The sequence below is a fragment of the Dendropsophus ebraccatus genome, chromosome 2 (assembly GCF_027789765.1).
Source record: "Dendropsophus ebraccatus isolate aDenEbr1 chromosome 2, aDenEbr1.pat, whole genome shotgun sequence".
NCBI classification, from domain to species: Eukaryota; Metazoa; Chordata; class Amphibia; order Anura; family Hylidae; genus Dendropsophus; species Dendropsophus ebraccatus.
This window is the reverse complement of record NC_091455.1, coordinates 145,568,172-145,581,680: the sequence shown is the minus strand read 5'-3', so window position 1 is coordinate 145,581,680 and position 13,509 is coordinate 145,568,172. Positions and strand designations below refer to the sequence as shown.

Below are 13,509 nucleotides of genomic sequence, written 5' to 3'. Positions count from 1 at the left end.
AATTTCACGAGAAACAGGAGAGAAAATACACTGCAAAATTTGTAAAGCAGGTTCTCCTGAGTACAACGGTACCCCATATGTGGGCATAAACCACTGTATGGGCACGCAGCAGGGCTCAGAACGGAAGGGGAACCAATTAGCATTTGCAGTGCAGATTTTTCTGAAGACGTTTCCGGGTACGTTTGCAGAGCCCCTGTAGTGTCCGCAGAAGAGAAACCCCTAAAAAGTCACCCCATTTTGGAAAGTGCACCCCTCAAAGAAGTCATCTTGGGGTGCTGTATGGGCACTGTATGGGTGCTGTATGGGCAGACAGTAGGGCTCAGAAGGAAAGGAGCATCATTTTGCTGGTGCAAAACCGCAGCTAGTATTGGTTATTAGAATAGCGCAGTTTCTAAAAAAAAATTTTTAAATGAGATTACAGGTAATCTGGGGTGGTGACGGGCAACCTGGGAGTGTTTACTTGCTATCTAGGGTGGTGACGGGCAATCTGGGGTGGTACGAGCAGTCTGTGGCAATCTGGGGTGTTTATGGGCAATCTGGGGGTGTTTACTGGCTATCTGGGTTGGTTACAGGCAATCTTGGGTGGTTACGGGCAATCTGGGGGTCTTTACTGGCTATCTAGGGGTGTTTACTGGCTATCTGGGGGTGTTTACTGGCTATCTGGGGTGGTAACGGAGAATCTGGGGGTGTTTACCTACTATCTAGGGGTGTTTACTGGCTATATGGGGTGGTAACAGACAATCTGGGGTTGTTTACTGGCTATCTGGGGTGGTGACTGGCAATCTGGGGGGGGGGTCACAGGCAAACTGGGGTGGTGATGGGCAATCTGGGGGAGGAGTGACACGCAATCTGGGGTGGGCATGGGCAATCTGGGGTGGTTACGGGAAATCTATGGCAATCTGTAGTGGTTATGGGTAGCCTGTGCCAATCTGGGGTGGTTACAGGCAATCTGGCGGTGTTTACTGGCTATCTGGGGTGGTTACGGGTAATCTGAGCAGTTACAGGTAAACTGGAGTGGTTATTCATAATCTGAGGTGGTTACAGGTAATCTGGGGTGGTTACAGGTAATGCGGAGTGGTTACAGGTAATGCAGGGTGGTTACAGGTAATGCAGAGTGGTTACAGGTAACATGGGGTGGTTACAGGTAATCCGGGGCACTTGACTTTTTATCCCGTCACCAATGACTCTTGGTGACAGGGGACAATAAGTGCCGGCAGCATTTGGAACAAGTGATCAGTGGTATATACCGCTGATCACTTGTACCAGGACCACATCGGCTAGTCCCTGATCATTGCCCCATGCTCTCCGCCACCATCTTTTTTTAAGGGTACAAACACGCTTGCTGTATCCGCAGCCAGTTTCTGGCTGCGTATTCGCAGCGAGACTCGCTGAGGATCCCGGCCATGTGTACTCAATGGCACACAAACTCGCAGCAGGGATGTACATCCCTGCTGCGAGTTTGTCCGCAGCTCGCCCCGTTAACTCCCTGGCCGCCAGAGACTATACGTCACCTGATCCCGGCTACGGGGCTACCAACATCTTCACGGCCCGTTCAGCCAATTAGTGCTGCAGTGGGGCAGCGCACTGATTGGCCGAGTGGGACGTGCCGGGAATCAGCGAAGGACCAGGTGATGTATAGTCTCCGCTGGCCAGGGGGTTAACGGGTCGGCCTATGGACAAATTCGCAGCAGGGATGTACATCCCTGCTGTGAGTTTGTCTGCCATTGAGTACACAGGGCCGGGATCCTCAGCGAGTCTCGCTGCGAATACGCAGCGAGAAACTCGCTGCAGATACGGCAACTGTGTTTGTACCCTAAGGAAATAATCACTGTGAACACTAAGGTTATTCCGGGGGGGACAGGGAGGAGACATGTATTCATCTCCTCTCACTGTGGATTAAATTAACGGTGAGAGGAGATGAAAGCATGAAGTGTCCGTAACCGGTGGCCGCCGTTATACTGGTAATAACGGCGATCGTCGTTGCGGGGACTGGCCGGGACAGACCCCACATTCTGCCCCAACTTCTACCGCTTTGGCACAATAGAAACTATCTTCCTAGCCAAAACCCACAAAAACTGTCGCCACTTTGCAAGATCCATAGCGTTCTTATCTTTTGTGCGACAGAGCTGGTTTTGGGCTTATTTTATGCAGGAAGATCTGTAGTTTCTATTGATACCAAGTTGTATATGTATCTGACTTTTTGATCTCTTTTATGACGTATTTTCTTAAGCAGATTGATAAAATACAGCTATTCTGGTACTGTTTTTTTATTTTATTTTTTACAGCGTGTGTTGTGCGACATAATTATTGATATCGTTTTATAGATTGGGTCGTTATGGACGTAGCGATACCAAATATGTATAGGATTTGTGTTTTTGATCTGTTTTTTGTAATGTTTTATTGGGTATAAGGAATGTAATGCATTTTTATTATGGGGGAGGGGGGGCTGGGGCGATCGTGTTTGGTGCACTTTTTTTTACACTAGTGTACATTACTGTACACTAGTGTAACACTTAGATCACATTATACAATATACTGTACTGCTTCTGCAGTACAGTGTATAGTATCATGTGACCATCCTGCTGACAGGCAGTAGCACAGCCACCCGTCAGCAGGATGGCTTATCCATGGTAAGCCCGGGGGCCTTCATTAGGCCCCCGGAGTTACCATGGAGACGTCGGGGGACCGGACGGCGCTGCGGGACCTCCGATCATGTAAGTGGACCTGCGGTGCCGTCCGGTACACACCGGAACCCGTTAGATGCCGCTGTCATGCTTTGACAGCGGCATTTAACAGGTTAAACTGCCCGGAGCGGAGAATCCTCCGCTCCGGGCAGTTACAGGAGGGGGTCAGCTGTCATACTGACCGCTGATCCCCCGCACTGCCGCTGCCGGGCGGCAATTCATTCCGATGTGTACGCCGTTAAAAGGCGTACGTATCGGAATAACGCCCATTAGTGGCCGCCGTGAAAAGGCAGCACGGCAGTCACTAAGGGGTTAAAGCAACAGGGGTCAGTTGCGACCATTTGTATACCAGCAACCATATAGAGTGATGGTGGACAGAGGGGGCGATCAGGGCAGGAAGGTGCGCTTCTGCTTTTTTTTATTCTGCTGCTGTTCTCTCTCTGCTTTAAACTCCTTCACAAAGAGGAAGAGATCAGGGCAGGGAGACCTGTCATTCTCACTGTGATTTATCTGCCTGTAAAGACCAGCTGCAGCAAATTATAATTTCAAAAAGTATAATTTTATTAGAACACAAAGAAAATGTTAAAAACACTTAGAAACATACAACCATGTAATGCAATCCATGATAAGATGCACCACTACTTCTGTCCAGTATGGTGGACATACACCACCTATGTCCCTAAATAAGGGGAACAAAACATACATGCACAGGTTGTAATGCTTAGCTTTTTGCTTTCTGTATTTTATGCACTAGGGCACTTTTTTGCATATATAGGATGAGGGAGCAGTGTCTAATACCTTTTTTGTACACCTATCTGCCCCCCCACACCTATGTGCATGTATGTTTTGTTCCCCTTATTTAGGGACATAGGTGGTGTATGTCCACCATACTGGACAGAAGTAGTGGTGCATCTTATCATGGATTGCATTACATGTTTGTATGTTTCTAAGTGTTTTAAACATTTTCTTTGTGTTCTAATAAAATTATACTTTTTAAAATTATAAGGCTATGTTCACACGCTGTGAACATCTGGCCGTTCCGTGACCCCGGCCGGGTCAGGGAACGGCCGGTCTCAGCCCGGATCATCCCGCCCGGTACTTGGTACCGGCCGGGTGATCTTTCCGGCCGCGGAGCTCTGATGCGGGCGCATCAGCGCGCGCCCGCATCAGAGCTTCCCATAGCGCACAGTGAAGCGAGCGGCCGGAGTGAACTGACTGTGTGAACTGACAGGTCTTTCCGCGGACGGAATTCACTGAAGTCAGTTCTGTCAGTTCTGTCAGTTCTTTCTGGCACCGCATGGGATCCCAGCCGGAGCGTATACGATGTGTGTACGCTCCGGCCGGGATCCCATTAAAAATAAAGCTATGTCCCACCCCGCAAAACTACGGGTATAGTTCTGCGGCGAGAACTGCGGCCGTAGTTTTACGTAGTGTGAACATAGCCTAAAGGTGTGCTGATATGGTGCTTTTCTTTTTTTTTCTTTCTTTTACTGTATTGCGATATATTTGAGCACCTTAGCACCCTACAAACTTGTATTGTACTATTAATTGTTGATAGTTATCCTCATTGGCTTTTGGGACCTGTCACCACTCAATGACATCACAGCAACACTGCACATGACAGCAGTAAAACTCATTCACATACATGTATGTTGGGTTGTGTAAATGGGCAGCAACCCCAGACATATATTAACTTAAATTTCCGTCAAAGGGTTAAAAAAAAAAAAAAAAAGCTTATGTATATGAACAACATATCTTAATTTCTCATATACTTTGTCCTCATGTTTAAAAAAAAATGACATTTTCCTGGTTTTAATCATCTGAAGTGCATAGATCTGCAGTACCCCAATGACAGAACTTACTTGGTTGCAGTAAGGCATTCACGTTTTTCATATTTGTCATTCAGTCTACACCAATCTCATGTCTTGTCTGCTATTTTAGAGTATGAAATTATTGGGTCTGTATCTTACCACTGCAGTGAGCTGTTGCAGTTCTCTGTGTTTTTATGTGTATGAAATTAAAATCCCTTATTTCTTGCTACATCCAGAATCATATACAGTACATGTAGCATAACTTCGAACACTATTTTTTGTACCAATGTTATTTAACTAATACAGCATCTTTTTTTTACAGCATTCATATTATGTTGGAGTCCATACTTCCTTTTTGACATTTTGGACAATTATGAACTGTTACCGCAGACCAAAGAGCGCATATATGCATCAGTCATGATTCAGAATTTACCAGTTTTAAACAGCGCTGTCAACCCAATCATTTACTGTGTGTTCAGCAACAGGCATTGCCGGTTATCCAGGTAAACTGTACTAATACACCCTACCTTGTTTATGTATAAACAACTGTAGCATATTGGTGTATATATTCTTAGGTTTCTAAAAATGAATAGTGTGAAACTATAAATTATTAAAAATATAGGAATACTATCAGTATTTGTCAAATTATTTGAGTTAAAGGGGTTTCCTGAACTTAAAGGGGTTATCCAGTGCTACCAAAACATGGCCACTTTTGCACCACTCTTGTCTCCAGTTTGGGTGGGGTTTTAAAACTTAGTTCCCTTGAAGTAAATGGAGCTTAATAGCAAACCACACCTGAACTGGAGACAAAAGTAGAGGAAAAAGTGGCCATGTTTTTGTAGCGTTGGATAACACCTGGCATTTCTGATGATCAGCTTGGGCCTCTTGGGCCTAGGTGCTGCCGGTGAGAACGGGGGTGGTGGTGTGGTGTGAGGGCCACAGGTGTGCTCAGGGGCGAGGGGGCACACGGGTGACGGGGGGGAGGCAGTCGGGAGACAGCAGCAGCAGCTGTTAGTGTCCTCCCTCACTTCAATAGGCAGGGTTAGAAGCCAGCCCATTGAAGAGATGGAGGACACGTGATGCTGTCTCGGAGGGTGCGGGCCAGGAGCAGGGAGCGTGTCGGGTTGGACTGAGATCTGATGATTCTATGCAAACGGTGGGGGTGAGTGCATCTAGATAACAGCAAAACTGTGCAGAATCCGTAATAACTTTATATTGGAAAGATGGAAAGCTAAGGTTGGGTAATGTATTAATGCAAAAATAATTTGGGGGGAATACCCCTTTAAGTTCCAAAAACCAATGACCAACTAGTGCAAAAGAAGAGGGTGGCCTGCCCAGGAAGGCTTCAGTCAATAATAAAGTCACACTTTGTTGTGGATAGGTTTTATTGGGCTTACAGACATTCTAAGGATTATGTTGTTTTTCTTGTATGTTCATCAGGATGGAACCACACAGACCTTTTTTTTAAACGGTCACTGCAATTTTTGATGCAAGTTTTTAGCCAAAGTGCAATAGTAAAAGGTTTTTAGTAGGGATGAGCGAACCGAACCATTACGAACCAGATTCGTTACGAACTTTGAGAAAGTTTGTTACGAATCTGTTTAAAATAACAAAGGCGACGCAAAATTGTACTTTTTTCACAGAATACACCAGGATACAAGGGATTATTACTCCTATAATCCCTTGTATCCTGGTTTTCTGTAAATATAAAGATGTGTGACATCACCCCTGTTAGGGTGAGACCTTAAATTAGTCTCAGATATATCTCAGATTGCCTAATCAAAAATGTAATGTGACTGCTGTCTGTGAGCATTAACCAAGACACATGAAAGCAACTTCAATGTTCAAACTTATCGAATTTATTAAGGTAAAATCTGTTCATATCTTTAAAATCAGGTTCAAAAAATAGAAGAACCCCGTTTAGCTGCAACAACAAAAAGTTAATTAAAAAAAATCCAAAAAAAAAGTCCCATCACTGTCCCAGAAACAAAAAAAAAAAAAGTAAAGAAAAAAAAAAAAAAAGTCCCATCACCTGTCCCATCACTACACAGTTGTGTAGAAAAATGTTGGCGACTCATTGGGTATCTTGGTGTCCAAGACCGTGCACCCCAGTGCTGATGTCTGGTACTTTAATTATGGGCAAGGGCAGTACATGTCTGTTACTGCCCATTGGGTCAACATTCCCGCAGAAGACCACCAGAAAGTTAGCCCATTCTTGCCACTTTCACCTCCCCAGTGCTTTAGGGGGCCAGTTCTGCACAAGTTCTGCCTCCACCAGCTTGCAACCATTCACCGCTTTGACTGCAGTCCAATCTGCCCCAGTATCTTACCAACGATGTCAGGCCCAGCGCTTTCAGGCTGTCCTCCATTTTGTGAGCCTGGGCGAACGAAGCCACAGTGGGCAGGAGCTCCTCCAGACCATCAGGGAGGAGAAGGAGATATATGAATGGCTGACCCCAGGTCAACTAATGGTGGGAAGTGTTGTAGCCGACAATTGGAGGAACATTGTCTCTGCAGTGCAGCACGGAGTCATACACTTTGTATGGCACATGTGATAAACCTCATAGTGCACAGGTTTCTTCGAACATGTCGTGCCATTGTTGATCCCTTTTGAGGACGCAACTCTGTGAGCAGGCATCAAGGACATCATCCCACTCATCCGTATTCTGGAAAGTGCGGTAACCAACATCATCAGCGAGGAATCCCAGGCCACCACTCCAAGGCTGACCATTCTCCTGCTCCATGACTAGTCTGTTCTCAATAATATTGGCCTGAGTGCAATCAGGTACTGCCTCCTCCTCCTCAAATAGTTTTTTTTTAACCATACTGGGCTGTTTGCAATCAAGTGCCACTGCCTCCTCCTCCCCCTCCCCCACACTGGGTCCAATACAGTACTATTACTGCTGCTGGTTCCACTGTCAAATGTCTGTTTTCCACCCTACTGGGTCCAAGGAACTTTGTGTCCTATGTCCCATGTAATCACTTGCACCTTGGCTAATTTTTTTTCACTATTTTTTCACTTTGGAATCACTTTTTTCATATATATATATATATATATATATATATATATATATATATATATATAAACTATACCATATCAGACTCCCACTATTGTAGCTGCAATTATTCAGCCGTTATTGCAAGGTTCTTTTTAGGTTCGGTTCGTCCGAATCCGAAACTTCATGAAAGTTCGCCGGATCGAACCAAACTAAACTTTTCAAAAGTTTGCTCATCCCTAGTTTTTAGCCAAAGCCAAGAGTCACTGCAAAAGAAATGGAAAGTAGAAGGAAATACTTTTCCCTCTTGCAGGACCCTCTACTGTCTGTGACCAATAAACTGCAGTGGCAGTTAAAGCGTCATTGTTATAACTTTAAAAATCGAAGTCAACAGTAGATGTGATGTAAAGCAAGTTTGCAATTTACATTCATATTTTTTTTTCTCATGCTGTAAAACAAAGCTATACTTACCAGAAATCCAGGTCCAGTCTCCTGAAGGCAGATTTTTAGTCTTATGCTGGTTGAAAAAAAGAAAACAACAAATAGAGGGCATGCACAGCCAAATAATAAAGCTGGGTGCTAACAATGGACATATGAAAAACATATATACCAAAAAAAGCTAAGGAAAAGCATATGCCATATAACAAATGAGCACACAACAAATCACAAAATAAATTCAATATTACAGTACTTTATTCCACAGGTACAAAAAAGAAATATACCTATAACTAACATCGATCCAAAGATTAAAAACACTTAAAAAGCACACCAAACATGGAGACACCACGTAAGGCGTCATCCACCATTACACCCCGTAACAAAGATGTTATGCGTCCTGTTCAAAAATAAACCATCAATAGTGAAGGAAATCAAAAGGTAGAATGCACCCTAGTAAATATAACCAATAATAATACAAATGAACAATAATGAGGTGATACCCAACCAATATATAGCTACCACCAGACAAAACATGAACAGTGACACAACGGGGTGTCAGTAAGGAGAGCCCAGGGCTCTCCTTACGTGGTGTCTCCATGTTTGGTGTGCTTTTTAATTGTTTTTAATCTTTGGATCGATGTTAGTTATTTATTTTTCTTTTTTGTACCTGTTGAATAAAGTACTGTAATATTGAATTTATATTGTTATTTGTGGTGTGCTCATTTGTTATATGGCATATGCTCTTCCTTAGCTTTTTTGGGTTGAAAAAAAGAGACTAAACACATGGCAGAGGACCTAGAAAATATAGGACTTGTGTTTAGACTTTTTTGGGGGGAGAAAAGAACACAGGAAGTGCTGTTTTTTCCATGCTAACTAAAAAAAAAAAATAAAAAAATAATAATAATAATAATAATCATTGAATTTTGCAAACTTGCTCTATATCACATGTACTGTTGGTTTAGGTTTTGAAAGTTATAACAACAGGGACAGTTTAAAAGTTTATTAGTGCTAGTTAACAAAAGGACATTATAAATTTAACCCCTTAATGACGACACTATTTTAAATTTGTTCAGTTTAACTTTTTGATACCACCTATTATTTTACTATAAAATGAATTTAAAAAATTCTGTAACCTCTGGGGATTAAATGTTTGTGCCATTAACTGTGCAGTCGAATACATTTTCTTTGCAGTAACTACAATTTCCAGCAATGCCTAATTTGTTTTGTTATTGTTTTGTACCAGACTTCCTGTTTCTGCTACACATTCTGGCTATAATTTAAGACAACTGTACTATCAGTCGGGGTAGTTAGTGGGGTTATAGTGAAAATGGTGTAGTGGGAGGGAGATAGAGCTGGCTGAAATCCTGGCTAGAGTGTACAACAGGAACAGGAAGTCTTTCATGGTATGTGCACTAGACAGGAAGTTGTCAATAGAGACAACAGAACAGATAGCATGCACCAAAAGCAAAAGGGAAGTATAAAAGACTTTAAAAACAAAACAAAACCAATAGGTTTTAATTTATTTGCCAATTATAAAGAGTTTTCAAAATGGGAAAACTCCTTTAATCTGCCAGGGACTGTCTGCGATAAAATACAACAGGCACACACTGTATATGAAGCAGGATCAGCTGCTAAGTACACTCCATATCACCCCTCTGTAGTTCCTATGTATATGTACATGGGAATAAGAGTATATGAATTATATGTATGTATTATAAGTATATGAATTTTATGTATGCCCTATGCCCTAAGTTAATATTTAATTTTTTCTCAGATACTGATGTTGGTGTAATCTCAGCTACAGGAGAAATATCTGTACATCCTCATGTTATGACCTCTCACTAAGTCAAAGACAGAATACAGAACAGATACAGTGTGTAACACTACCACAATACTTCCTATTTTTTATACACAGGAATCATTAGAGTAGGAAGCCATACATGAAGCTTTTCTGCACCTGCTATTCTCCATAAATGCTCAATAAAGTGCTTTTGAATTAAGCCCCATAGCAGACATCATATCAGTTGTGTTGGCACTTGTTAGGCTGTGTTTACACAAAGAGATTAATCTGACAGATTTTTGAAGCTAAAGCCAGGAACAGACTATATTCAGGGAATAGGTCATAAAGGAAAGACTGAAATTCTTCACTTTTCCAATCCATTCCTGGCTTTGGCTTAAAAAATCTGTCAGATAAATCTGAGTAAACGCACCATTAGAGGATACCATTACTAATTTGTATGCTGTTAACTCTTAAATAGCACATGGATCCATACATGTTATGTAAAGCTAGACAATGAGGGGAAAGAATCCCTATGTTGTACATATACAGCAGTCCCCATCTGTCTATGAAAATAGGTTTTATCTTAAGAGAAAAGTGGTTATTTTGTATTGAGTAAATGGTTACTGAATATGTGCTACCATATTTCTGGTGTACACATACTGTATTATTGAATAAAAACTGGCTAACTCTGTCCATTCTAAACAAACATGTATTGTTCTTTTCATAGGGATCGAAGTTCAGGAAAATTTGCTGGCACCCTCAGAGACAAAACTGAGGGAGCAGAAATGCAGGTGGTATCCAGGCCAGAATACATCTGATGTATAAACTTCTGATGAGTAAATGAGTAAACTACTCTAAAATACAAAAAAAGTTTGCATTGTATAACAGTAAATGAAACCATGTAAATTATGTAATAAAAATAACAATCATGTAATAAAATTTTCACACATGTGAGAAGGCTCTTCTGTAGTTTCTAAAAATAGTATTACTGTTGCAATGTTTTGTTTAATTGATCACTATGTAATAAAAAGATTTTCTTAATCTTATTTTTTAGGCCCATGCATTACACCGCACATGGGGGTGGGGCGGTGTATTTATCAACAGGGGAGTTTTCTGTGTGTGGTCTATTAGGCTGGGTTTATACTGCATTTTTGCAATATGTTTTTTTATCCATTTTATGGAAAAAAAGAACAGATGAAAAAACATATGCAATTGTGTACATCCATTTGATCAATTTTTCCATTGAATTACATTTTGGGGCTGGGTTCACACTACGTATATTTCAGTCGGTATTGTGGTCCTCATATTGCAACCAAAACCAGGAGTGGATTAAAAACACAGAAAGGATCTGTTCACACAATGTTTTAATCCACTCCTGGTTTTGGTTGCAATATGAGGACCACAATACTGACTGAAATATACGTAGTGTGAACCCAGCCTAAAAATGAATCAAAAAATGGATTAACCCCTTCCTGCAGATGGACACGTCCAAATCTGCCTACTAATTCGGCAGATGGACTTGCCGATACGTCACAGGGATGACACAGACACAGGAGCTGCATCCGAGTCACCCGCAGGGGGGGCCCGACTGTCACTGACAGCGGGCACCCGCCGCAACTGCCGAGATCTAGCCCAAGCCCTCATCTCGGCACTTAACCTATAGTGCTGCAAGAAGGAAGAATCCTCCCTTTGTCCTCCCTTTGGCTCCAAAGCCTCCTAGTGTCACAGCTACATAAGCTGATTAGGCTCAGCCTGAGGCTACATTCACACGTTCCATGTTCCTCGCTGCGCTGAAATGAAGCAGCCGCATGGCGCATATCTGTACAGTTCCCCCGCTCCCAGCATCTGATTACAAATGCTGCCCAGGCGGGGGGAGAGTCCGTTACAGGCATTCCACGTCCACGTCCGGAATGCGTGAATGCAGCCTCAGGCTGGGTCTGATGAGCTTTGTCTATTACAGGCATATTGTGTTGCAGTGCTGATTAGCACTGCAATGCATTATGCCTGTAATAAGGCAGTTACACAGTGAAGTCCCCATGGTGGGACAATAAAATAAAGTGTAAAGAAAAAACAAAAACAAAAAACACACACTCAAAAAATATTAATAATTAAAAATCCCATATAATCCCCACAGCCCCCAATACAATAATAAATGTTGGGAAAAAAATAAAAAAGTACACATATTTAGTATAGCAACGTGTATAATGATGCTGACAATAAAATTATTACATGATTAAACCTGTGCGGTGAGCGCAGAAAATTTAAAATGAGAAAAATGCAAATTTTGTTATATTTTCATTTAAAAATAGCATTTTTCATGGAAATTTCTCAGAAATTTTCACAAAAAATCTCAGATTCAGAAAGAAAACTTATAGCATCACCTAGCTACAACCGCATAAAGTGAGACAGGTTGGATTTTAAAAAATGGGCTCTGGTCCTGAAGGCCAAAATCAGTCCTTTTTTTAGCATACACAAAAATGTTGCCTACCACGTGTGTACGCTAAAGAAAATGATGCATTTTGATTCCTTTTTTTATCTTTATCTTTTTTTTTTTTTTTTTTTAATGGCCTCTGTCTCAGTGGCTCAGATTTATGTGGCTGCCTGAAGCTCACACTGTCTGTTTTTTCCCCACAGCAATCAATCAAACATCACAGCAATCAAACACAATACACTAGAGAAAGAAATGTATTCAAATAAAAATCTGATCACACTCCTACTCCCAGGGCCGGTTTTAGACTAAATGTGGCCCTGGGCAAAGTTGAAGGTGGGGCCCCAAATGCTGAAATATTGTAGCAGCAATTTAAGGTCCCCATACATTTTACACTTTTGTTGCTGGTTCCCAGCTGCTCGTGGTGGGTTCGGCCATCAGTGTAAGGTGAATGGGGCTCTCTGGACAGTCCTCTGACAGATGATATCAGTGGACATATGGGGTTGGGCTTGATGGAAAATCAACATCCAACCTCTTTGTTCTCAGAAAGACAAGCCACCATCAGATCTGTCTGACTATGGCTTACCCCTCCTATAGAGGACACAGGAACACTCAGCTGTGCCGAACATTCCTGTGTATGGGGAGGATGGGGCCGGATGGGAGAAGGATTGTTCAGCCAGCAGCCAATGAAAGTGTATGGCCAATTTAAGGGCCGTATTACACGGCCTGATATTCCGAAGTGAGCGCTAATCTGGTAGAATGGAACTCGCTTCTAGAGCCTACTACATGGCTCAATTATCGTGCAGCAAAGGCTGTATATATATATATATATATATATATATATATATATATATACATATCATTAGTGATGTCTGTGCAGCCCTTGCTGTATATAATAAATAATAAAGATATATACTACCTGATCACGTTCCCCGGTGTCCTCAGGTCTTGTCTGTGATATATACTACCTGATCATCAGCCAATGATTTTTGAACTTGCCAAAAGACAATGATTAGTTGATGACTGTTGTCTGTTGACTGTTGTCTATACACAGAGCGATATAGACCGGATTAGGACAATTTTCACTCTGTGTATTAGCGCCCTTAGTCACAGTCAGTCAGTTCAGAAGGTTAAATGCCGGGACTGCCGCTACAGGCCAGGACCGACGCACATGTCAAGACCCCGCTACAGGCCAGGACTGCTGTTAGTGTTGCAAACACAAAAACTATTTATATGCATTGTTTTAAAAAAATAAAATAAAAAAATCACTATATCAGAACCAAAATTACCTCCATACCGTTATTGATGAAAACATACTATGTATAGGCCAATATTACCGCCATAGAGAGACCACCGCATAATGACACCATAT

At 42.1% G+C, this 13,509-nt stretch overlaps 1 protein-coding gene across 1 annotated transcript in view; it reads left to right on the top strand.

Moving 5' to 3' along the window:
* The window catches only part of NPSR1 (neuropeptide S receptor 1), a 133,425-nt gene extending 122,877 nt beyond the window's left edge, over window positions 1–10,548 (top strand). The window contains exons 8-9 of the mRNA XM_069960355.1: window positions 4,818–4,998; window positions 10,437–10,548. Coding sequence (XP_069816456.1) covers window positions 4,818–4,998; window positions 10,437–10,527 — 272 coding nt within the window. The 3' untranslated portion in view covers window positions 10,528–10,548. The remainder of the gene's footprint in view (window positions 1–4,817; window positions 4,999–10,436) is intronic.
* Window positions 10,549–13,509: the final 2,961 nt, after the last annotated feature.